We start from the raw sequence: 26,271 nt of genomic DNA on the forward strand, positions 1-26,271 counted from the left end.
CACCCTGCCTGCTTGGCTGGGGCAGCAATGTCTTCGCATACCCCACTGAGCAAGCCCGCTGTCCTCTGCCCACAGGCATGCCGCCCCCAGGACCTCACAAGGCCAGGCTGCTTTGGACTGCCTCGGGGATGTGAGGGACCCCAGTACTCAATGACAAAAAAAGTGGTTGGTGTTCCTGCTGCTCTCCGAGTTGTGTGTCTGAACCCTATGCAGAAGTTTCCCTACCTAGGGCACCTGGCTCACCACCCTGGAGGGGAAGAGGAAGAAGAAGGTAAAGATCCATTTCCACAAGAAGAAGCAGCCCATGAAGCTATGGAAGCAGGACAAAAAGAACAGAAAAGGAAATTGACAAGTTCCCAGAAATCTTCAATACCCATGGATTCCTACTCTGAGCAGTCAATAAAATAGACTGCTTATTCTTTTCTAAAAAAAAAACAAAAACAAAAAACTGTCCATGAGCTCTTCAGATAACCTAGTAACAGATTCATCCAATTGACAAGTTCTCCAAAATCTCATAATAGAAAAAAAATTTGTGGCTAATAAGCAAGCAAATTTCCTCCACAGTTGTCTTTTTACAAACAAATTCCAGTAATCTACCTAAGATGTTTCAAAAGGAAAGTTAGAAAAATATTTGAGCAGAATAATTTTCAGTTTAGATCATGTCATCCAGTCTCATTACTTCATGGCAAATAGAGGGGAATGATCATGATGGTATGATCACCCACCTAGGCCCAGACATCCTGGAATGTGAAGTCAAGTGGTCCTTAGGAACCACCATTGTGAACAAAGCTAGTGGAGGTGGTGCAATTCCAGTTGAGCTATTACAAATCCTAAAAGATGATGCTGTGAAAGTGCTGCATTCAATATGCCAGTAAATTTGGAAAACTCAGCAGTGGCCACAGGACTGGAAAAGGTCAGTTTTCATTCCAACCCCAAAGAAAAGTAATGACAAAGAACATTCAAACTATTGCATATTTGCAAAGTAATGCTCAAAATTCTCCAAGTCAGGCTTCAAAAGTATGTGAACTGTGAACTTCCAGATGCTCAAGCTGGATTTAGAAAAGGCAGAGGAATGAGAGATGAAATTGCCAACATCCATTGGATCATCAAAAAAGCAAGAGAATTCCAGAAAAAAAATCTGCTTCTGCTTTATTGACTACGCCAAAGACTTTGACTGTGTGGATCACAACAAACTGTAGAAAATTCTTAAAGGGATGGGAGTACTAGAATACCTTACCTGCCTCTTGAGAAATGTACATGCAAGTCAAGAGCAACAGTTAGAACTGGACATGGAACAACAGACTGGTTCCAAATTGGGAAAGGAGTACGTCAAGGCTGTATATTGTCACCCTGCTTATTTAACTTATTTGCAGAGTACATCATGAGAAATGCTGGGCTGGATGAAGCACAAACTGGAATCAAGATTTCCAGGAGAAATATCAGTAACCTCGGATATGCAGATGACACCCCACCCCCTTATAGTAGAAAGCAAAGAAGAACTAAAGAGCCTCTTGATGAAAGTGAAAGAGGAGAGTGAAAAAGCTGGCTTAAAACTCAACATTCAGAAAACTAAGGTCACGGTATCCCATCCCATTACTTCATGGCAAGTAGATGGGGAAACAATAGAAACAATAACAGACTTAATTTTTTTGGGCTCCAAAATCACTGTAGATGGTGACTGCAGCCATGAAATTAAAAGATATTTGCTCCTTGGAAGAAATGCTATGACAAAACTAGACAGCATATTAAAAAGCAGAGACATTATTTTGCCAACAAAGGTCTGTCTAGTAAAGGTTATGGTTTTTCCAGTAGTCATGTATGAATGTGAGAGTTGGACTCTAAAGAAAGCTAAGTGCTGAAGAATTGATGCTTTTGAACTGTGGTGTTGGAGATGACTCTTGAGAGTCCCTTGGACTGCAAGGATAAAACCAGTCAATCCAAAAGGAAATCAACACTGAATATTTATTGGAAGTAACTGATGCTATAGCTGAAGCTCCAATACTTTGGCCACCTGATACAAAGAGCTGTCTCACTGGAAAAGACACTGATGCTGGGAAAGATTGAGGGCAGGAGGAGGAAGGGATGACAGAGGATGAGATGGTTGGATGGCATCACTGACTCAATGACTTTGATCTAACTCCAGGAGATGGTGAAGGACAGGGAAACCTGGCATCCTTATAGTTTATGGGGTCACAAAGAGTCTCCTTAGGGACTGAAAAATGACAACAATGGGGAAAACATCCTGATAATTGCTCTAAACTATGTGTTACTGTAAAAATACACAGATCTCACCATTTTGGAAACACCTACAACTTCTTTCAGATGAGATATCTTCAAGCCCTATATTGAGAGGAAATTATTATTATTTTAAGCTTAGAGAAAGGATCATGAAGTACAGAAAACATTGGACTGTAGAGATTATCTAAGATGCATTTAAGGAGGAACAGAATGATTCAGGGTGGTTTTCTGAGACGGTCAAACTGCAAAGAAAATACTCTGAGGAAGTCAGGTTTCAAGAGTCACAGACTTCAAATGGAAGAGCTAGATTAAATGGTTATCAAGTTCTTTTGTAGCCCTAACAGTATATGCATTCAGGACTTTTTGACATGTCTGTGTAGTTTCACAATTTGTAAGTGTTTTTGTAACCTTCATATTTGGCATGTGAAATAATTAATGGGGAAGTCCTGGCCAACTGCAGCTGGAGGGGAGTTGATGGTGGTGCACACACACACACACACACACACACACACACACACACACGCAAGTATCAGAGCCTACGTTTCCATGCAGCAGAGGTTTTTCTCAGCTGAACTCAACATGGAAACTAATTCATTCTGTTAAAAGAAGGGAAGGAGGTATACAAACCAGCCTGCCACAGTGCTGGGAGAACAGAGGCCACAGCGATGGAATGCCCAGGGTGTAAAAGGAAGTCATAAAGTAGGTACACAAAGAGAGAGACAGAGAGACGGGGAGACCCTTCCTGAAGATAATAAATGACTGGAGAGGCATTCCATAGGCTGTACTAGGGGGGAAAAATCTTTACAAAGAGTGATGAGGCTCCCTCAATAATGCTGCATATTCTGTGCAGTTACAGATGTAAAACCTGGTAACTTCCTGCCACTGACATTCAAGGCCAGGAAACAAGGAAGCCCCAGCCCCAGCACAGAACAGAACAGAATGGGGCTAAAGAAAGGGTTTGAGAGCCCCTGGAGGCCACAGAACACTGGGCAGGACTAGGGCAGAGAGGGCCCCCTCAGGCCCGGCTGGGTCCTTATTAGACCCACACAGGCGCATCTGGGGCAGGGAGTTGAGCCTTTAAGGTTTCCATAGTCTGTTCATTTTCACAAAGTCCCTTGCATTTATAAGGTTTCAGATTAAAGAAATCGTCCAGATGTTGGTACAGAGCACTGTACTATCTGCATCACCTGAATTTTCAGTACTCTCCAAGCTCTGTGCCTGGAAGGTGAGAACACAGCAGCACCCTGTCTTCCTCACGTTGCCTTCAGCAGGCTTCTTTCTCCACTTCACACTTTTACAGACCGGTTCTCGTTCCATCCACAGACAACCCAAAGGTACAGGACTGAGGGTTACAAGTGAGGGAAACTGGGGCACAGAGAGGCTAACTGGTTTGTCCAGAGTCGCCACTTTGGAAACCTAGAGCCAACCAAGATGAGCTAAAATACAGCTCTTCTGACACCTAGTACATCAGTCAAGTTTTGCTAAAAGGGACTTCCCTGGCGGTCCAGTGGTTAAGAACCCACGGTACAATGCAGGGGACGGAGGTGATATCCCTGGTTGGGGATCCTTCGAAGCAGCCAAGCCTGTGAGCAGCAGCTACTGAAGTCCTCAGGTTCCGGAGTCCACGCGCCACACCCAGAGAGTCCAGGCACCACAGTCCCTCAGGACACAACAGGAATCAACAGTGGAGGTTGACGCAGCCAAATAAATAGACGTATCTTTCTAAGGTTTTAAGGTTTTAAGGTGCTATGTGTTGGCACAGGGGACACAAGGACACAAAACCCCTACTCTGGAACTCTCGGGATCTCAGAGAAGATAAACGAGCAGCAGCTTTCATCATGACTTGGCTCGGGCTATGATGTTCGTAAGCGTACGGCCGTGCCCTCAACCAGGTACAGTTTTGCCCCCCAAGAGACATCTGGTGGTGCCTGAAGACATTTCCGGTTCTCACAACTCGGGAGCTGCTACTGGCATCTCGTGGGTAGAGCCAAGAATGCTGCTAACATTCATCAATAAAGAAGACAGCCCCCCACAGCAAAGAGCTATCCAGCTCCAAATGTCAAAAGAGCCTAGGTTGAGAAACCCTAGCATAGAGCAGTATAGGGATACAGTGTAAGGAAACTCAACTCTGCCTGGCCCTACATGATGGAGGACTTGTTGGGGAAGTAGGTGATGCCTGAAGTAGCAGGAAAAATGAGTAAATAGCATCCCAAGTATCCAAAAGAACCAACAGGCAAGAGGAACGTGAAATAGTGTATTATACTGATACCTGTAATTTGATCTAAGCTGAAGGTGTCTCTTCAATGAAGGGGAGCTATTGATGGTATTAACCAGAGATGTGTAGGCTCATGCACTCAATCGTTTGTTATATTAGTGTTGAGCAGAGGATCTCTAATTTCATTTGGAATATGAATTAAAATACAGATTCCAGATCTACCAACATACACACACATGCACACATATCCTGATGCAGTGACAGAGTAGGTCTAGGGTAGAGCCTGAGACCAGTATTTTTTGTAAGTACTCTGTGCAATTCTAATGCAGGTAATCCAACTCCTCACTGGTATACAGAATATACTTGACAGTGGTAAAATTGTAAACTCAAAGAAAATAAAAAGGAATTTCAGAAAGAGACTAAATAAATAGACTAATTATTTTCTCTGTTCTAATTTATGATGCAAGACTCTGAACTGGGTGCTTATATAGGAATCTACTGCTTTAGTACAAGTCACACAGTGGGAGAGCTACTCTTCCTGGATTCCTGGGATGGGAGAAGCACTGAAGAAGTGCATGCTCCATGTGACACTTTCTGGGCAGTTCTTGGGGATCCCAATTGCTTCTCCAACTTGAAAAATTCTGTGTCCCCAAACCTCGCTGATACAGCAGTACTTGCTTCCTATCCCCAAAGGGACTCATCCTTGGGCTTCTCCATCAGTCATACCATGAGAGCTTGGGTAGTTTTGTTAGCTCTTTTCCTTAGATGTCTCATCTGTGTTCTCTAATTATACTGGAAATTATAGAAACCCAAATAGGATTTTTAAAATAGAAAGAAAGGAATAGTAAAGAATCTATAAGACAGGACCCTGAGATCTGACAGATGGGACTCCGAGAGGTTGGATGTCTTGCCCAAGGACACAAGGAGGAAAAAGGCTTCAAACTCAGATTCCCTCACTTTCAGTTTATGGTTGCTTTCATTGCACAAGAATGAAGAGTCAGAAATGTTGATTTTGTTGTGGAAGCGATCTAAAACCTTACCCTGTAACCCTAGAAAGAAAGAATGAGTCAGATCAGAATTGTAAAGAAAATTTTCCAAACTAAGTTCACCTTAGCAGATAAATAGAAATAAATCAGGGGAGAGAGGCCCTGCTGAGACCACGAAGCCCCTCAAATTAAAAGTCATCCAGAGACACCAGTGGCAGACTTTCTGACCAGACTCTGTGGTCCGCTGGAGTGCAAAGTGGGCTAGGAGCCCTCAGTGAGGACGAAGGAAGAAACACTGTGTTCTCATTCTTGCGCCATGTGCTGTCTTAGGGTCATTAGTTTTACCAAGTTTTACAATTGCTTTTACAAAGACAATAATGCCTGTTTCCTGTATAGTTTATTTAAGTAAACAAGGAGACAGAAAGGTACCTTTGTGAAACAAGACTTTAAAATTTTTATCTAAAGAAAGAAAGCCAGAGATCTGTTCTCTGTTCCATAAGATAAGTTCATAAGTTAAACAGTTCTAGTTTGACCTCAGTTCTGCTTGGCAAATGGCTCCCTTTCCCACCACCCACCCACGTCGAGAACATCAAAGATTTTTAAAAGGATAAAAACGTTTCCAAATGGTTTCTTGAGCTGATCCTATTCTCATCAATGGGTCACGACAGAGGTTCTGTGGGAAGGTGATTATATGTTTTTTCTGGCAAAACAAGTTTGTCCAAACCCAGAGTTTATTCTATTGTGACTGTAAATTCCTATGAGCAACAGAAAGAGTGCATTTCATCTGAACACAGAAACGATAATGCACAGGAATTAGGAGGTAAACTTTAAACAGGCTTTACAGCATACTAACACATATATATATGGAATTTAGAAAGATGGTAATGATAACCCTATATGCAAAACAGAAAGAGACACAGATGTACAGAATAGACTTTTGGACTCTGTGGGAGAAGGCGAGGGTGGGATGTTTCGAAAGAACAGCATCAAAACAAGTGTATTATCTATAGTGAAACAGATCACCAGCCCAGGTGGGATGCATGAGACAAGTGCTCGGGCCTGGTGCACTGGGAAGACCCAGAGGGATCGGGTACAGAGGGAGGTGGGAGGGGGGATCGGGATGGGGAATACATGTAACTCCATGGCTGACTCATGTCAATGTATGACAAAACCCACTGCAATGTTGTGAAGTAATTAGCCTCCAACTAATAAAAATAAATGAAAAAAATAAAATAAAATAAACAGGCTTTGGTTCTAGTTTCACCACTTTCAAATGGTGACTTCCCAAAACAAGTCACTTAATCTCTGCATTTGTATATCAACACTGTCTGATACCTACCTGTTGGATTACTTATGAGTATTAAATAAAAAATAAATCTACAAAAAGTATATAACAACATAATACAAAGTAAATGTTCAATAAATATGTGTTTCTTATTAGGTAAAGCCTGTTGCAGGGTCTACAAGATGACCACCACCCAAAGAATCCTGGAAAAATGCAAATAATAACTGAGTAATTATTTAGTTATAACTCAATAACTAATGTACTTAGCACTAAATATCTGGACACTTTGAAATAATCCATTTGAATAATATCTCAGTTTTCATGTTTATATCTGATTTCAGTGTAGGGTCATACTTTTACTTGTTTACTTATTTGGCAAAAATTTTCCTTCCTCATTCACACAATTACTGATACTATCCTTTAGAAACTTATGACAGATTTTCTAGTTAACCTGATCCTCGTAAATCCCAATGTGAAAGCTTGCTTACACTGAGTGAGGCCCAAAATAGGACATTTCTAAAGAAATCCAGAGTGGACTGGGACTGCCTTTATACTTAAACTTTAACTCATGGGGCAACATAAAATTAGCTCTTCGCTTGCTCTTTGGAAGAAAAGCTATGACCAACCTAGACAGCATATTAAGAAGCAGAGTCATTACTTTGCCAGCAAAGGTCCTTCTAGTCAAAGCTATGGTTTTTCCAGTAGTCATGTATGGATGCGAATGTTGAGCTATAAAGAAAGCTGAGCACTGAAGAATTGATGCTTTTGAACTGTGGTGTTGGAGAAGACTCTTGAGAGTCCCTTGGACTGCAGGGAGATCAAAGCAGTCAATCCTCAAGGAAATCAGTCCTGAATATTCATTGGAAGGACTGATGCTGAAGCTGGAGCCCCAATACTTTGCCCACCTGATACAAAGAACTGACTCATGGGAAAAGACCATGATGCTGGGGAAGACTGAAGGTGGGAGGAGAAGGGGATGACAGAGGATGAGGTTGAATGGCATCACCAACTTGATGGACATGAGTTTGAGTAAGCTCTGGGAGTTGGTGATGGACAGGGTGGCCTGGCGCGCTGCAGTCCATGGGGGTCACAAAGAGTTGGACATGACTGAGTGACTGAACTGAACTGAATTTTAATAACAAAGGCTTTTTCTCTGATTGTAAGGTGATATGAACATTCTATACTTACTCTTGTGTGTGAGTAGTACTTTGGAGAGTGACTATTGGGAGAAGAAATCATTTTCATTCCCAGAAAACATCTATGAGGTGCTTGTTTCATGCCAGGCATTGTATGAAAAGAACTGCACAGCTATGTTCTTGTTTTTCAGTAGTTTAACACTGAATCAATATATTATTAAAATTGAATCAATATATTATTTGCTTATAGTCAGTCCATTCAAAGTCTTGAGTGAGAATTCTTAAATATTTATTTCTTGTTCCAGGCAGAAAGCTAGCAATCTCTAATCATATATGTGTATTGCATAATGTCTGCAGTTCTGTGAGTTTTCAGAAAATGAAGTGAATTATAAATTCGATTTTGCTTTTAATGGAAAACTCATCTGTGAGACTATGAAAGCATCATTTGGCAACTCAGACCATGTGTCACAAATCACTAGTCAGAGAGGAAGGCCACTTCCTCCGGCATTTGCCTCTCTGTTGGAGAAATGGATCACTGTGCCAAACAAGCTAAGTGTATACCCTCCAAGCGCTGCCCTCTATTTCTGCTGACAATATCACCAAGCCATTAATTACTTAGACTTAAAAACCTTACCAACCCCCTCTCTTGATTGTCAAGTTTTACTGATTCCACCATTGTAGTGATGTCCCTCCTGTATGAATTTCTGCATGGTCAGAGGAGCCTGGTAGGCTACAGTCCATAGGGTTGCAAAGAGTTGGACATGACTGAAGTGACTTAGCACCCACACGCGAGCTACATTTATGTATAGGCTGTTCCTTCCACAGCATATCTTCCAGAGGCTTCTCATAGCAGTTTGGTATTCCTTCTTTGAAGGAAAATTCCCTGTGGCTTTCCTGTTCTGGGCTATAAGCTCCCTGAGAGCAGAGATCTTGCTTTGCTTACTGGTTTCTATCTGCTCAGCTAGAACATCCAACAAGCCCCTGGCACCCAAAAGGGATGCAGTAAATATCAGTGGGTCCCAGAAAAGTACTTCACCCAGCTCAGTTTTAGCTTCCTCATCAGCAAAATAAAAATACAAGTACCTGAGACAGGGTCTGTATGTCTGGTGCATATTAGATGCTTGATAAGCGTTTTTGTGCTCTCTCCTCACCAGACTGGACATATTGTATAGGTCAATGCAGAATGAAGCAGCCTGGAGTTAGATCTGGGGACAGTGACATCCCTTGCACTCCCATTTCTTTCTCCAAAACCAAGACATAACAATCTACCTGTGAAAATAAACTCAGTGCACATTCCTCTTACTGAGGCACAGAGCTTAAAATCTATGATTTCATTGTTTGGGAGTGGGGGACCAAACTGGCATGCCCATCCCTTACCAATCACTTTAAGACCAGAGCTACACAACTGGGATCTGGAGAATCAGGTGAGAAGGCAAGTTCTGCCCTATGGATGTGGAACAAGAGAAACCAGCTCACCCTTACGGAACATCATAGATGAGCAGCTTTTAGAAAACTTTATACATTGCATGGTGGTTTCCAATCCCTGGGACCAGACTGATGTTGAAACCTGGAGATCTGGGGCTGATTAGGAGTGGATTGGGCTCACAATGCCTGTGCACATCATTTTATGGACAAATGACACTCATCACCCAAGGCTGGGGGGAGACTGCTTCTGTCCAAAGGCATAGAAGGGCCCTATATTATCAGGGATCAACAAGAATGGCCAGGAGTGGAGGGCATTGTGGTCCCTTCCCTTTCCTTCACTGGAGAAGGCAAAACTGGTGGGCTACACTAGCCCCTGATTACATGACCCATATCCCAATAAGAGAGACTGACCCAAGGGTGGAGCACCTCTCTTCGGAAAGCATCAGCCCAATTCACTATGACTCTTTACCTCCAAGCTTCCTCATCTTAGGCCTCTGAAGAAATGGTATACAAATATAGAGGACTGTACAAGGTACCTGGGGATGTATCAGGATCATAGCTCTTTCAGTATATATTCACATTGTCAAACAAGAAAATCAGTTCTTCTCCCTTGGGACCAGAAAGGTGATGAGTTACAATGAGAGAGAATGTATCCATCCTTCCTTCATCTCCCAAAGTGTTACTTGATTTCAGCAACTCCGGATTTTTATGCTTATGTAATCTTTCATAACTCAGAACGAGAATGGTGACGGTGGTGTGTATCTAAAACATGTATGTTCCTTTCTGTATCTGTATGGATTTTCTGAGTTTTGGGTACCTTACAATTGATCAGCAAAGAGTAAAACATATACCTATATCTAAGGAGATCCAACCAGTCCATCCGAAAGGAGATCAGTTCTGGGTGTTCACCGGAAGGACTGATGTTGAAGCTGAAACTCCAATATTTTCCCACCTGATGCAATGAACTGACTCATTTGAAAAGACCCTGATGCTGGGAAAGAATGAAGGTGGGAGGAGAAGGGGACAACAGAGGATGAGATGGCTGGATGGCATCACCAACTGAATGGACATGAGTCTGAGTAAACTTCGGGAGTTGGTGATGGACAGGGAGGCCTGGTGTGCTGTGATTCATGGGGTCACAAAGAGTGGGGCACAACTGAGTGACTGAACTGAACTGAACTGAAGACATACCCATCATTTCACTTGTTACTATCAGATCTCTCTATTTGATTGTCTAGTCCTCAAAGAGAAGTCCCTTGGGGAGGGGGTGGGGTAGCACTAATAATATGACCTGTTATCCAAAATGAACACACAAGCACAGATCACTTTCCAAAACGTCCATGATTTCAGAGCATAAATGCAGACACACCCTTAAAAGAAGCATTAGAAAGGAGAAACTCTGGCCGGCTTCCCAAACCTCACTGGATCCATTTGGACTGGGTGATGACAGAGATCAAAGGATGTGGTGACTGGACAGAGGGCCTGGAAGAACTGGCATCTTCAGGGCTGCTGAAGAAAAGCCAACTCAGCCACACCAAGCAAAGCAAACTGAAAGTAAATATGAGTGAGTAATCGAATGCACATGGGGATGCGCCTCACAAAATGAAGTCTGTGCTTTCCCAAAGGAGGAATTTCCAGGTCTTCAACAGCATCTACCCAATGGCAAAATCAACATGTTACCCTTTCCAATCAAGAAACTGACCCTTTGGCTTCTACTAAAGGTAAACAAGCAAAATCTCCTCTTGGTCATGGTACGCTCCATCTTCCTCTTCCACTTCTATATCCCCCTTACCTAAATAACTTTGTTTCTGGCTTATTTCTAAGAAAAATGAGATTTTTGCCCCTAATTTGGGGAAATTTTCTCCAAAATAGCAGTGTTCCTTAGTTCTGCTTTTTATGATGTCTTTGGCTGAATGTTGGCTCAGTTGCTTAGAGATGTGATTTTCCTGTGCACCTCCATTTCCACGGAGCCTTGCCACCCTCTCAATGAACAGCATGCAAGACCTCTCTCCTCTGGCTTTAGGGATACAGTCCACACAAGGTACCAATGACCATTTCACCATCAGCTGATCTCTTCTTCCTTTACTTCCCTTATCACTTGCTTGTTATGGTGAGAAAAAAAAATTAGTTTACCTTCTTACTGGCCACCTTACATACTTCCCAAACCCCAGACCCTTCTAGAAGGGTAGGACAAGAATTGCAAAATTCTTTTCTGCAGGTTCACAGTCCTACAGAAGAATAGTCTCAGAATGGGGACTTTGGATAAGGAAAATCTTGAAAATGAAAGCCTGAATGAGGACACAAAGAAAGAAAAACAAAGGAGGACACCCTGTCCAAACTTGGATCCCTTTTTTAAAAAAAATTATATGGATTCCATTTTCATAGAGGGAAACAGAGAAGAAAATACCGCAGCACTTAAGGAATTTCCTCTCATCAGTTTTCCTCCGATCCCTTGATTGTGTTTCAGCCTCGCTGAGTACTTTGCCCACGGTCCCTGGTGTAGTGATTTGCATCCCCGTCTCTGGGTGGCTGTAGGCCAGAGCTGGCAGCTGTCTCAGTCCAATTCTGGCTAGGAAAGGTAAGGATCTCTGGTTTTTGAAAGATCTGGAAGAGAAATGTGGAAATCTTTGAAGGGGTGAGGTGGGGTAGGAGGATGTAGATTTAATTCATGAATTGGAAGCTTTCTGAAAAGCTCTCAAAGCTTAAAGAAATCTCCTGGAGCCTTGCATTTAAAAAGAACCAGAAAGATTTCCTCTCCCTTCCGAGGAAAGGCTTGCAGAAAAAAGGCTAGTTGCTTTATAGATGAGACTTTGCATCGGGGACAGGTGTTTCTTAAGGCACTCTCAGAAGGGTTTAATTTCTAATAGGCACAGAGAGGAGGGAGGAAAAAGTCATTCAAAGGCTTTTGATCACTAGGAATTCTCTTTGAATTTTGATTTGAAGAGGTAAAAGTCATTTAAAACTGCAGGTGTACTTGGGTGTAATGATAGGTATCTATTCTTCATTTTTTAAAAACCATTTCATCTTTTTTTCTAGATTGTTTTTTATATGGGTCATTTTAAAGTCTTTGTTGAATTTCTTAAAATATTGCTTTTATTTTATGTGTTTTTTGTGGTTTTTTGGCCTCCAGACATGTAGGATCTTGGCTCCCCAGTGAGGGATGGAACCTCTACCCACTGCATTGGAAGAGGAAGTCTTAACCATTGGACATCCAGGGAAACCCCAGGTATCTGTTCTTGAAATACAATTTCTGCTTTATCTCAAAGCTTTCTACTTTCTACTTTCTCTGTATCAATCAGTGCCAGTCATCAGCTGTTAGAATCTGAAGATGTGCACCTGTGTGTGCAGGCAGATGCAGTTCTGTGAATAAGAGTTAGAATTCTGAAGCCTGAAAAGGCTGAAGAGAGCTTGGGTGTTAGGAGCAACACAGACCGACCCTGCTCCCAGCACACAGATACACACTCTGCCCCTCATTATAAATTCAGCCAAGAGCTTACCAGGTGCCTCTGGCTTCTTTCCGGGAGAAGTTCAAATCCTGTATCTTTGACTTTGACAATGGGGAAGCATGATCTTCAACAGGATAGGGTGATATCCCGAGCTTCAGTGGGGTCATTGGATTATGTTGTGGGGAGGGGGAAGAGGTCCCTGCTAGAAAGTAAAGAGGAATTGTCCTCAAAGGTCACAGTTTGCAGTGGAAAGACAGCTGCTTGCATACAGAGCTCCTCAAGAATCCCCAGTATCCCCATCCTCCCAGGGCATTGCTGGCCAGTGCTTAAATGCTCTGGTTCTAAGTACCCCTGGTCTCCAATCCCAAGGGACAGCACTCCTCCTGGAGGATGGCTGTGCCCCTTTACAACTCACATCTTTAAAGTCTGAGGATGGTGGTGGCTGAGGCCCAACAGTCATTCTCATCCTCAACAGGCTGGGCTCCCTGACTCAGCAAAGCTTCCAGAACTTTCCAGCTTTATTTCTTTTCAATGAAGAAGCACTTCCAACCCCTTTCCCTTTATGACAAAATCACCAGGGTCTTATTTCTAGACTACGCCGGAAACAGTGAGCTCTGATACAACAGAGGTGAGGTGCCTGAGAGCATCCATGCTCTCCACCAGCAACTGGAGAAATGTAACTCAAGAGAAAGAAGGAAAACAAATCTCCTTCAAGATTTAACTTATATTTTAGTGTTACCTGTATCAGTTGAAAGTAAGGTATTAAAAGTTGCATAGACTAAAAATAGAAGATGGCTAACTTTTAGCTACAGAAGTATAGGGATGAGCTTATAAGACTCACCCAGTATGATCTCATTTTTCACTCCAAAAGACATATAATCTCATTTTTCACTCCAAAAAAAAAGCTCATTTTTCACTCCAAAAGACAATCTGTGGGCTTTCAAATTTTAAATAGTTCATGTGTAACTTAAAGACCATTTGGCAACAGGGGGTGGGGAATAGACCTTTACCTTTATTGTTTGAAAGTATGATATATCTAGTCATATGTATTTGAATATTGAAAATATCTTCTTCCTTAAAGTGGATCAAGGAGCAGCAGATTAGCATCAGCCAAGATCTAGCTACCGACCTACTAAATTAGAATCTGCATTTAACAAGCCCCTTACATGATTAGTGTGCCTGTTAAAGACTAGAGTTAAACCAAGAGTTTTTCTCTCTCTCTATGACATTTGTCAGATTGCTTAACATTTCTGAGCCTCATTATAAACTGTTTATAAACTCCTTTGTAAAGTTGTGAGCATTAGTGTTAATGCATGCACCTTGCATGTGCCCTGCCCATGGGAGGAGCTCTATAAATGAGAGATGGTCACGATGACGATTTCAGTATTGCCAAAGCTATTAATTACGTCCTAGTAATCATGTTTAAATCAGAATGACTGGTTTTCACCCTTAACCACAAACATTTTTATCTTCCACCCTCATTCCTAAATGAATTATCATCCAATGAGGCGAGCGGGGGAGGGAGGTATTAAGCCTCAGATGGCCAGCCCACACATACATGAAGAAAGAATACTCGGGAAACCTAGGAACATAGATTTTTGTTGGCTTAGAGGCTGGATTCAGCTGCCCGATGACTTCACAGCTGTTCCTGCAGCCCTAAAAGTGTCTGTCCCTTCGGCCCCGTCCCCTCAGCTGGGTCTGCAACGCTGACTCGGGGATTTTCTTGTGAAAATGCCTGCTGGGTGGGGGAAGATTAGGAGTCTGGCTGGGGAAAAAATGAGTAATGCAAAGCAGTGTGCTCAGTAAAGGCTGCAAGAGAAATAAAAGTAAAAGCTGCCTCCTGTCTGTGGGGACTCTAAAATGATTCTGACTTATCATGTCACTGAGCAGAGCTGGGGGAAGCCAAAACTCAGAGTCTGCTGGCAAGGAAAAGAAAGAAGAAAAAAAAAAAAAAAAAAAAGGCAGGGAGGAGCAAACCAGCGGGGGAGGAAATAAAAAGAGAGAGGGAAAGACAAGCGTCATTTAGGAAGGGGTAGAGTGAAAGAAAGCGCTCAGGATCTAAAACCCACAGCATTTTATATCTTTTCTCCTCCCCAGAGATCTCTGTCCCGTCACTTTACTGACAGAGTGCTGTGACAGGCTGCCTTCTCAGAAGTCCAAGAAGAAGCTCAGAGGCTGCTGTTCCTTCCCTCTCAAGTCCAGGGGTCTCCCTGGTAATGGATTGCTTCTCTCTGAGGTACATGTAAGTATAAACCTTTGGGGGACACAGCCTCATTTTAAAGTTAGCTGAAGTTTCAGCTTTGGGGTGAAAAATATTTTTTTTCTTTTAGACAGAATCTCAAATATTCTTTTATTGATCTAACCAGTCATTAAGGTATCTTGAACAGCAGTGATTAACTTTGGTGACTGAAAGTCTCATGCAAATAGACATCTCTAATTTTTAGTTCATTGGACAAGGAGTGATATTTTGACCCCCCCAGGGCAAGGAAGAACCTGTGAGGTCTGACTTTGAGGTTGAATTAGTTTTCAGTGAGTATTTAATATGATCAAAGTAGTCATCTCACTGAAATCATCTCCACTATCTTCCTTTAAATGCTTCCATTTAAAGCATAACTGTAACTGTTCAACTATTTAGCTGCTAGATCACTTCTCAAGGGTGAAAGAGAATGATTTGCCATGCCTGAACAAGACAGGAGTGTCCGCTGTTTTCTCAGAGATGGCATTTCAACCAGAGATTCTTGACGGAGAGTCTCAGATTTCCTTCTGAAATGTTCAGGTTCAAAATATTTACAAAGATGAACTGCATGAAGTTTTTGTACACTGGAACATAGGGTAAAAGTGAGCTTGTAAGTCTTTATTGAAAATCCAGTATGCTCATTTTTTTAAAACAAGTGGTACATATAATGTCAAAATTCCTTGTTGAATTTAATGGGAAATTTGTTAATTAACTGCTAATTACTCTAATAGTTGATCTCTTCTTTAACATTAAAAAGCACAAAATTATTTCCAACAAAATTGTTGAATTGTTTTTCTTATTTTTCTCTTTTCAAATGGATCAAAGGATACTGCCACATTTTAGATCATAAATCTTAGCCTTATTATCACTGAATTTTTGCCAAACTGCACTCCCACCATGGACCCAGGATGCCTGCTTCATTGCGTTTAATAGTTACAGCAATGAAGATTTGTTGACTGTCAGTTGATGTAGAAAAATATCACTTAAATGCTGGCTGCTGGTCTTGACATTGCTTTGGTGCACAGTGAATGGGCGATAGTTTGGAAAGAATGCATGTTATGCCTGGAAATATTGGCAGCGTCTAGGTTGCTGTGAGTGTGGAACGGACCGTGCAAAGTGTTGTTTATAACATGCTCTCCTCTTGAATGAGGTTGTTTTGAGATTAAGATGAAGGATTCTCTGTGTTTAGAGGAAAGAAAGCAATAGACAAAGCAGAAAAGCTTGTAAAACATTTGTAGACTGCCAGAGAGCATTTAGCACTGTAAAGTGCTTCCTGCTTCTATACCTTCCCTTCCTTTATGGTTCTCTGCTTTATCTTACTTTCTGCCCAATGCAAAGAGAATGCAAAAGTTGGGGGGAAAATACATTAAAGTTGATTTTCACAGGCATCCATGTCTCCTAGAAAAGAAAAGAACATAGTGGTGTTTCCCCAGCTCTTTCCTGCTACTTGTGGGGCTCACTCTAATGCATTCAACTGACATCTCCTGTCTTCTCCACAGTTTTTGCCCTGACGAGACCACCCAGATCTAGTCTGTGAGCTCAGCTAGGAGACGCCGCTGTGACAATGACAGACGAGCCCGTAAAAGAGATCCTGGGAACCCCGAAGTCTCCCAAGCCGGTGGCAATGGAAAAGAATGCCAACGGCGAGGTGGTGGTTACCATGGTACCCCTGGTCAGTGAGATTCAGCTGGCGGCCGCCACCGGGGGCGCCGAGCTCTCCTGCTACCGCTGCGTCATCCCCTTCGCCGTGGTGGTCCTCATCACCGGGACCGTGGTCACTGCCGTGGCGTACAGCTTCAACTCCCACGGCTCCATCATCTCCATCTTGGGCCTGGTCCTTCTGTCCCTGGGACTTTTTCTGTTAGCGTCCAGCGCTCTGTGCTGGAAGGTGAGGCAGAGGAGCAAGAAAGCCAAGAGGCGGGAGAGCCAGACAACTCTGGTGGCGAATCAGAGGGGCTGGTTTGCTTAGGACCGAATGAGACCAGCGAGGACGCGTGACCTGAAGGACCTGCTCTCACTTCGTCAGCCAGGGCGCCCAGGACCGCAGTGGGGAGGATGCGCTTGGCAGGGACCAGAGGCGCGGGGTGGCCTCCCGGCGGAGGGCGCACGGGGCTCTCGTCTGGGAGCAATGACTTCTTTCTTCTTCTACGACAAACTTAACTCCAAGGGCTATTCTAAGACTGAAAATCAGTGTTTCCTCTGTATTAAATGTTTTAGGAGTCATGGGAGGTTCGTGGCATTAGACATTTTGCTGGGAAATAGGCCAGAAAAGATGAGTTCTGGCACACCAGTGACCTGCCTCCAAAGGAGATAACCCACACTATTAGGACGTTATATCCCAAGACTGTTCTGCTGAGATTCTGAACTGCTTTGGACTTTGCATTCACCCATGAAATTCTATGATATTTCTTTTTCCCAAAAAGTTGATTCTCTGGTATCTGTTTATTTTTCATTTTCAGTAAAGCATCACTGGTGGTACTTTTCTTGAGGAATAAACTAATTTTTTTTTTTTTTTATGTTTTAACATTGGACAGTTCTTACATGATTGTAATGATGTGTCAGATCATTAAAAAAGGTAAAATGTGTAGCTACTAGATCACATGGGGGGATAAATTAATATTAAAATAATCCTATACAGCACTTTTGATGATTTTTATATTTCATGTAAAATTTTAAGTTTCATGTACAGTTCATTCAAAATAATAAATACTCATTGCTGCTGAGACTTCTTACTTCTTTGACTGTACCAGATCCCAACTGCAGCATGCGGGGATCTTTGACTTTCATTGCTGCATACGGGTTCTTTTTAGTTGCATCGGTCAGGATCTATTTCCCTGACCAGGGATCGAACCCAGGCCCCATGCATTGGGAGCTTGGAGTCCTAGCCACAGGACCACCTGCTAAAACTTCTCAAATGCTTAGTTCTCCTGTAGTTATGTTGCTGCAGTTACAAGTTGCCCTTCTTCCCTTGCCTCGGAAACATCTCAAATGTGTCCTCTCAAATGTTGCTTCTTCCTAACCTAACTCAATGATTTCTATATTTGTCACATCATTTTTTAATACCTTTTGAAGAATAATAGGAATTCTGTCATTTAAAAATATTTCTATGTCATTAAAATTAGGAAAGCAAAGCCTGGGGTCAAAAATTTTATAATATGTTGTTAAATATGTATTACATATGTACTAGTTGCTCAGTTGTGTTTGATTCTTTGAGACAAGAATACTGGAGTGGGTAGCCATTCCCTTCTCCAGGGGATCTTCTTGACCCAGGGATCAAATCCAGGTCTCTTGCCCTGCATACAGTTTCTTTACCATCTGAGTCACCAGGGAAGTCCTACATATTTATTGAACCTGTGGTTCAATATTTGCATACCATATTTTTGAGCACCAGCTATACGCCAGGCATTGTGTAGCTTCTCAGACTGCTTAACTGAGTTAGTTATAATGCAACGCAAATAAGGTTACTGCTTGAATTCTGTGGATATTGAACAGCTAGGACTCTACGGCAGAACTCTAGCCAGAAATATTCCTGGTTTATGTCATTTAAACCAGGTTAAACTAGAGAGGAAAGATAGACACAAAGCCTTTCCTAAACCTTGGAAAAACGAAGGAAGCCTAACCTAGCACTTTTGGTGGAAAGCATTCTATCAAGGACTTTAAATTCGGCAGGAGCCCTCTGGCACAGAGCACACCCTGGAGCTCAGACGGTTTTGTTAGGGAGAGACGCCAGGGTGGCCCGGTTTCTCCTGGCTTTGAAGGTCCGGTGGCAGAAGTCTGGAGCTGTTCAGTATAGTGGAGTACACTACAATTATCTCAAACACAGGAAGGCCCACCCTCCTCTGGAACAAATGAAAGTATATGACATTGTGTTAATGACAGTGGAAGGAATATTGTGCTTTGATATGCTGCTTCTTTTTTATTTTCGGTTCAAAGATATCCAAAAAATCCCCACTGCTCGATAAAGAGATTTCTCAGGCTAGTGTTCAAGGTTCTGCTGTGTCTGATCCAAACAGATGTGTCCAGGTTTCACTCTCAACCTGAAAACTCATATGAGGTGGCCAGACCAGACGACTCCGCATCCCTGGATCAGGCTTCACGTTTCTTGCCTCCATGTACATTCAAACTTCTGTTTTCCCTCCTGCATAATGCCATCCTTTCTTTCTCCAGCTCAAACATACCCAAACCCTGATTCTCCTTACAGCCCCAACTTAAGTGCAGCCTCTTCCTAGAGGTTCCCATTTGTCTGAAAGGAATTGCTTCTTCACGAGCCTCTACCTATAAGTCTCTGATGGCTTTCATTTTCTACCACAATAATGCCATAAATATAGGATCCTCTTCCAAAGCTTCTTAGAAATACATAATGTGTCATATATGTTTAAACCCCCTGTGTGATACCTAATGAAATGTCCTTCCCAGATTAGGTACTCAGCAGCAAGTGTTTGCTAAATGAACTAAAGAATAGAAATCAGAGACCGTTGAGCGGTTTATCCAGAATTAGAGTTCATTTGTTTTAATCTCTTAAAAGAAATTTCTTTAGTCCTCGTCTCTCCCAGAATAACTCAACCTCCTCTGCCCTTCCCTACTGGATGTGCCAGGTCCAGGTGGGTATTTACTACCTTTGTGCTTCTCTAGCTACACCGCCCTTTCAAAGGCTTAAAACATTAGCTTGTGAACTATTTCAGGCCACCAGGGGGCCTCCTGCTGCTACCCGAGAGTCCCCAAAGAAACCGCATGGAATGACTTAAATTGTAAGGACTGAAATAGGATCATACTGGAAAGAGTGATATCTCTCCTAGATGTGAGGACTTGGAAAAGATTCTCCCCTGAACCCACTCCTGCCCTCCTCCCTAAGTCTCTTTGCAATGGCTAATTCTGGGTTCTTCTAGTAAGTACAGGAAGGTCTTGCCCTGTTGAGCAAGGCTCCATTCACATTAAAAAGGTCTACACACTTGCAAGTCTGTAAGGCACAGACAAGTCTTATATACTGTGGCTCCCAACTCCCGTGAGGAGGATAAATCCATACTTGAGTTGTGGTATCATAAGTATCTCATAACATATGTCTTTAATGGCGAAGGTTTGTCTTTACAAATAGTTTGATTATCTAGTGATAAGCATGTGTTAAATGCATGCATAAGCGTGATGCAGGCATATATGCATTGAAGAGATAACCTGGCCCCATCCTGGAGCGTCAGAAACCAACTGTATCACCTAGCAGAATATTTCCTAGACCTCACACATACCAGAATGCAGAGGAACAACTTTTAACCCCATCATGGGCAGCAAGTCTCTGCCGAGATGAGAACCACAACCACCAGAGGAACTCTGCTTGCCCCACCTCACTATCTTAACTGATCTGGGGAATCTCGCCTAAAGATGGCAAGGTCAGGAGGATCATACAGTTGGTTAAGGCCAGATAAGCCCTGGAGAGCCAGATCACAAGTTCCCAGGCCTACCTCTCTGTTCCACCTCTAAGAGACAGACAGACACACACACAGAGATAGACACTGGGGTTTGCACCGTATTACGGTTCTGAACTTGGAAGTTCTGGTTATGAATCCCAGCTCTCCTGTAAAACTAGTGTGATCTTGAGAAGTTAAACCTCATCTTTAAAATGAGGTTAATTTTAAAGAAATGATTGAAGTTTTGTCAACTATAAGGTACTACCCTGTTGAAATAAATTGTTATTTATCTCTCTAATGTTAACCTCAGCTTCTTTCTCTGCTTATTGTCTCAACATGCCATCAAGAATCAAGCAAACCCCTGTTTTGGTTAAGTGACCTTTTAACCTTGACATTATCCACAAGAGCTTTCTAGAACCAAAATAACCTGGGGAAAATCCCTGTTCCATGTATGAATAATAACTTACATTTCCTTAATATTGGTATAATTTTTGGTGCTTTCACATACTAGGAGTCATTGTGAAAGGCATATTTAATAGAGTCAATTATGTGTCTTTAGTAAAAAAGATCAGGAGAGTGAGCAATCCCCCCATCTCTTCTCTCCCCAGTTCCATTCCAGTCAATCCATCCTAGGTTGCCCCACAGGAAGCAAGACCAGGACAGAAGTCTAAAGAAAAGGAAAAAAAGTAAATTCCTTGTTCCTGATCTTTGGGTCTCGAGGGCATTAAAGTGACTTAAGGCTCATCTATGGAATTTTCAAAGGTTGCTTGCTTGCGCTTGACTTTTACATTTCTCTTTGACCCTGTGTGCCTCAACTGCACCTGACATTACCCAATATTCTCCACCACACTTTGAGGCTAGAAGTGCACATCCACCCTGCTCTCAGATAAGCAAAGTACAGCTCCTAGAGGGTAAATAGCTTATCCAGTCAAGGTTTCATGGCTGGGGGGCCTTGAGTCAGACCAATTTGCTGACCAGAGATTATAGTTACCCCAGGTTTATGCTTAGCTGTGGCTGATACAATTTCCAGAATGATAGGAAAAGGAGACCTAAAAGGTGTTCTAACACCTATTTTCAGAAAACTTTACAGAATAATACACATAGAGAAAAGCATGAATTTCGCACACACTGACACACACACATACAGAACCTGTAGTCAGATGAATAAACTGAATATGCAGGTCTCTCAAAACTCCCGTTGAGTCCATCCAGCCGTCTCTCCAGGAGGAACCGTCATCCTCACCTCTGACACATGAGAAGCTCTGCCTAATGTTTAACCTTACGTAAATAGAAACGTAGGATGTATTCCCTGCGTCTGGCTTCCTCAGTGCAATGTTATGTTTGTGAAGTACATCCATATTGCTGTGTGTCATCACAAAGAGCTTGGTCTCATCGCTGTGTGGTATTCATTGTATGAATACACCATCTTTTATCCTTTCTTCTGTGAAAAGCATTCGGAGAGTTTCTAGTTTCGTACACATTACCACATGTGAAATAGATAGCCAGTGCATTGATGTATGGTGCGGGGAACCCAAGGCCAGTGCTCTGTGATGACCTAGGGGGCGGGGTGGGAGGGAAGTGGAAGGGGAACTCCAGACGGAGGGGGCCTGTGTGTGCCCGATGCTGCTTCTTGCTGATGTCTGGCAAAAGCCATCACAGCACTGTAAAATAATTATCCTCTAATTAAAAAAAATAATAAAAGAAAACAGATAGTACGTGTGACAGCCAGGCTCCTGAGTGGCCCCCAATGATCCCTGCCTCCTGTTTTCACACGTCTCCTACATTGTCTCAGGACTGATTTGTGTAACCAACAGAACATGGCAGAAGTGATGGTGTGTCACGTCCAAGATAACCATTCTGGAAGACGCTGAGGCCTCACCTTGGTGCCTCTCTTTCCCCCCTTTCTTTGGGGAAAGCCATCTGCCACTCTGGAGGACACACAGGTCACCGTGGAGAGGCCGCGTGGGGAGGCACTGAAGCCTCTGGCCAGGGGCTGGACGGGAGCTCTGAGTCCCGCAGTCACCGTGGAGGTGGATCTGTGTCCCCGCTGACAGTCCGACCAAAACCTCCCGAGAGGCCTTCAGCCAGGGTTGTGTTATGTGATTATATGACTTAATGGGTCCTCACACTCTTGTCTCCTAGGCCTTTTCCTCCCCTGGAAAACAAAACAAAAGGAAGATGAATTTCACTTATTGCAAGAAGGAAATTGTACTGACAAACACCATGGACCCCAGGCACCTCACAGACTGTGCTTAACGGCTGAATTTGCCCTTCATCCAGCTAAGTCATTCTGAGCCACAGAAACTGTGAGATAATACATGTTTGTTGTTACAAGTTGCTAAGTTTTAGAGTAATTCGTTACTCAACAAGAGATAACTAACATTGTGCTATTGTGAAATTTCTTCCACATGATTTTTTGCTTACATACACACACAACTCCTAGGTTGATAAACACTTAGCAGTGGGATCCCTGAATTAAATAAAGGATAGGTTGTGTTCAGCTCTAACTGCCAGTTTTCTAAAATGTCTGAATCAATTTATCCTCCTACCAGCACTATAAGAGAGTTCTGGAAGCATTACATCTCCACTGATGTTCTTACACTTTCATCTTTTCCATTTTAGTCATTCCCATGGGTGTAACGTTTGCTTTTAATTATATATTTTAGAAAGGGAATGCCCCCCAGAGCTCGGGCTGCGATAAGGCAGAGCAGGTTAGAAATGGGAGAAGAAATTAGAGTGTAAGTATAAAATTTAGGTCTGGGCTTTGAAAAAGCAAAGCAGCAAGAGACGAATTCTCAGGGAAGTGGTCTGAGACCAGGGAACCAGACTGGAGATGGAGTTTAGCTCACAGTGAGAACAGCAGTCTTTACCGGGCACTCAGCATACTCTTAAGCCTTGCTCTCTGAGCTTTGTTTGAATTGGGCTCTCACTTGATCCTCACAACAACCCAGTGAAGTAGGTACTATTATTACCTGTATTTTACAGATGTGGAAACTGGGGCACAGATTAAGCCAAGTAATTGAGATCACACAGCTAGTAGAGTAGGATCTACTACTTAACCGCAATGCCCACACACCCAGGTACACAGTACGTTTTCAATACCTGGTTCTTGAATAAAGTCCCAGCAGAAGCTGAGCCACAGAGGATCAAGAGTCCAAGCTAACGCTGAGGACCAGCTCAACAGTTTGGACAAGCCAGGACTGAAAATGCAGATGACCTCTAAACCATCTGCCAGCAGAACTTGGGTCTGTCTACCACATCTCCCACCACCAAGGCTGGTACTCTGATCCCTGGCCTCCTTGAGTTTCTGCATGGAAAACTCAAAACTCTGAATATCAGCCAGCCTCCGCCTGAAACTCGGGGGGCAGGGTATGACAGAGTTCATAGCCGGAAAAGGTAACACCCTGTAGGGGGAACTGAAGGTGAAGGTGATGACTTGGTGAGATCAGGACTGGAAGAACAGGTAGCCAGGTGTAGGGAGTGAGGGGGAGGAACTGGGGTACTTCCAAGGGGAACCCCTGTATTGCAAGTTGGATTCTTAACCCCTGGACTACCAGGGAAGACCCCTGCTTGTCCCTATCTTAAAATTAATTTTAAAACATGGCTGATGTATGATTGAGTGAGCTTTTAAGACAGTGAAAAGTACAGAAGCTGTGAGAAAGTCAGCTTAAATGGGATGTTGGTAGAAAAACAGCAGTTTACCTTGGAAGTGAAATTGCAAACACTGAGAGAAAATGAGTTGACACAAGAATTTGTATTAGGCCCTGTCTGACAGGAACCCACACCCTCCAAATATATATATATATTAATGTTTTGGTCTTCAATCAGAGATTCCTTTTGTTCAGTATGGTGGTGGTGGTGGTCTAGCCACTAAGTCGTGATGGTTCTTGGGACACCATGGACTGTGATCTGCCAGGCTCCTACGTCCATGGGATTTCCTAGGAAAGAGTACTTGAGTGGCTTGCTGTTTCCTTCTCTAGGGTATATTCCCAGCCCAGGGATTGAACATACATCTCCTTCATTGCAGGTGGTCTCCTGCATTGCAGGCAGATTCTTCACTGCTGAGCCCCCAGGGAAGCCCCCATGTACAGTATATCCTTATCCAAAAGTATATATCTCAGAAAAACCCGAACACTATCATGCTATCTGATTAGAGGGCCAGTTAGCATTTACATGGCACTTGGATATAGACAGCATTTTCACCTGCATTACCTTTCTAACTCCTTTCAGAAGTTCAGTGAAATATTATCCTCATTTTTAGATGATGAAATGGGGGCTTGGAGAGGTTAAATGGTTTGCTTGTGAGCCAACAGGCCAGGAATAAGACTCACACCCAGATGCAGGTCTTTGCCTTTCCATTCCAATTTTCCCCTGGGCTTTGGAAGCTCCTATAGGCTGCCCACCCTTGGTTGGAAGTCTATGTCACTTGGTCATGCAGTTAAGGATGTTTCCCAAAAGCCTTATTTTTAAAAATTAATTTTCACTGAAGTATAGTTGCTTTACAATGTTGTGTTAGCTCCTGCTATGCAGCAAAGTGAATCAGCTACAGAAAGAAATATGTTAATTTCTCAGTCATGTCTGACTCTTTGCGATTCCCTGGACTGTAGCCCACCAGGCTCCTCTGTCCATGGGATTCTCCAGGCAAGAATACTGGAGTGAGTAAACCATTCCCTTCTTCAGGTGATCTTCCTGACCCAGGGATCAAACCCTGGAGCTAATAAAAGGAATAAGGCAGATTGCTATGTACACATATTAATTTAGAAGGATCTCTACAATATACTATGTGAAAAAGCTTTCAGCTAATATTTATAATCCAATACCATTCTTATGGACTTTCCTGGTGGCTCAGACAGTAAAGAGTCTGCCTGCAAAGCAGGAGACCCAGGTTCAATCCCTGGGTCAGGAAGATCCCCTGGAGAAGGGAATGGCAGCTCACCCCAGTATTCCTGCCTGGAGAATTCCATGGACAGAGGAGCCTGGCGGGCTACAGTCAATGGGGTTGCAAAGAGTCGGACATGACGGAGTGACTAACACTTTAACTTTTCACCATTCTTACAAATTGAAAGTATAAATGAGTGCATTTAAGCAAAGAAAAATTGTACAAGAACTCATGGTGTGTCATTAAGTGCATGTATACCACTAGGGTATTATTTTAAGGAAAAGTTTTTCTTTAGACTCCTCTATGTTGTTTGAATTATTATAATGAGCAATCATTAAAAGAATAAAGAATTAGGGGAGAGATAAAGTTTTACTTGAGAAATACAACAAATATTATACAAATAAAGCACTTATAAATGAGTCTGGTATGCAACAGTGCTAGGGAATTACTGAGTCATGCCAGCATGCCAGCTCCCTTCTAAGATGCAGTTCCTCTCTGTTTATTCATTCACTCAGTTGCCCAGTAATTACTGAGCACTCATATTGAGGTACTGAGAATTTAAGCAGTGAAAAGAAATGTTTTGTGAGTCAATTAAGTCTGGTTAAGGTATTCAGGCATAATTCTAGAAAAAGAGTAAAAGCGTATAGGGTCAACTTCCCAGTCTGTGTATTAACTTCATACATTTGGATTCCAGTACCAAGGGAAATGATTCCAGTACCAGTAGAAAGGAAACACAATGTCTATAGTAATTTGGGATGCATAACTGTAAGAACCTTGAGTGCAAAATTAATGGGAGTTTGAGATAGTCTATTGACTTCCTCTTCCTTTCTAAGTTAATAACATGTTTATAGGCCATAGCCTTATTTGTGTTTTGGTCTCAATGCATTCCTTGTGGTACAACGTTGGTAAATTAAAGAATCTTTAATGATTCAGAATTCACTCAGGAGGCAACCATATCCTAAAAATACTCGTTACCTAGGAACCCTGAGCAGTAGTAGAGGGAAACTAGGGGGGACGTTGAGAAAG

General features: G+C 42.6%; 1 protein-coding gene across 2 annotated transcripts; it reads left to right on the forward strand.

Annotated features, from left to right (window-relative positions):
* The first annotated feature begins 12,415 nt into the window (after positions 1 to 12,415).
* TMEM100 (transmembrane protein 100) lies at positions 12,416 to 17,690 on the forward strand. Of its 2 annotated transcripts, XM_065909183.1 has the most exons (3): positions 12,416 to 12,511; positions 14,829 to 14,973; positions 16,467 to 17,690. In XM_065909183.1, the coding sequence occupies exon 3, from the start codon at positions 16,532 to 16,534 to the stop codon at positions 16,934 to 16,936; it is 405 nt and encodes a 134-aa protein (XP_065765255.1). In that variant the 5' UTR covers positions 12,416 to 12,511; positions 14,829 to 14,973; positions 16,467 to 16,531; the 3' UTR covers positions 16,937 to 17,690. The 2 variants fall into 2 exon arrangements, with proteins under 2 accessions (XP_065765255.1, XP_065765254.1); XM_065909182.1 differs by lacking the exon at positions 12,416 to 12,511 and having other exon boundaries at positions 14,622 to 14,967.
* Positions 17,691 to 26,271: the final 8,581 nt, after the last annotated feature.

Source organism: Muntiacus reevesi, chromosome 18, assembly GCF_963930625.1.
Source record: "Muntiacus reevesi chromosome 18, mMunRee1.1, whole genome shotgun sequence".
In the NCBI taxonomy this organism is placed as follows: domain Eukaryota; kingdom Metazoa; phylum Chordata; class Mammalia; order Artiodactyla; family Cervidae; genus Muntiacus; species Muntiacus reevesi.

Coding starts and splice junctions, on each gene's coding strand:
- TMEM100 (XM_065909183.1), top strand. CDS start 16,532: ATGACAGACGAGCCCGTAAAAGAGATCCTGGGAACCCCGAAGTCTCCC.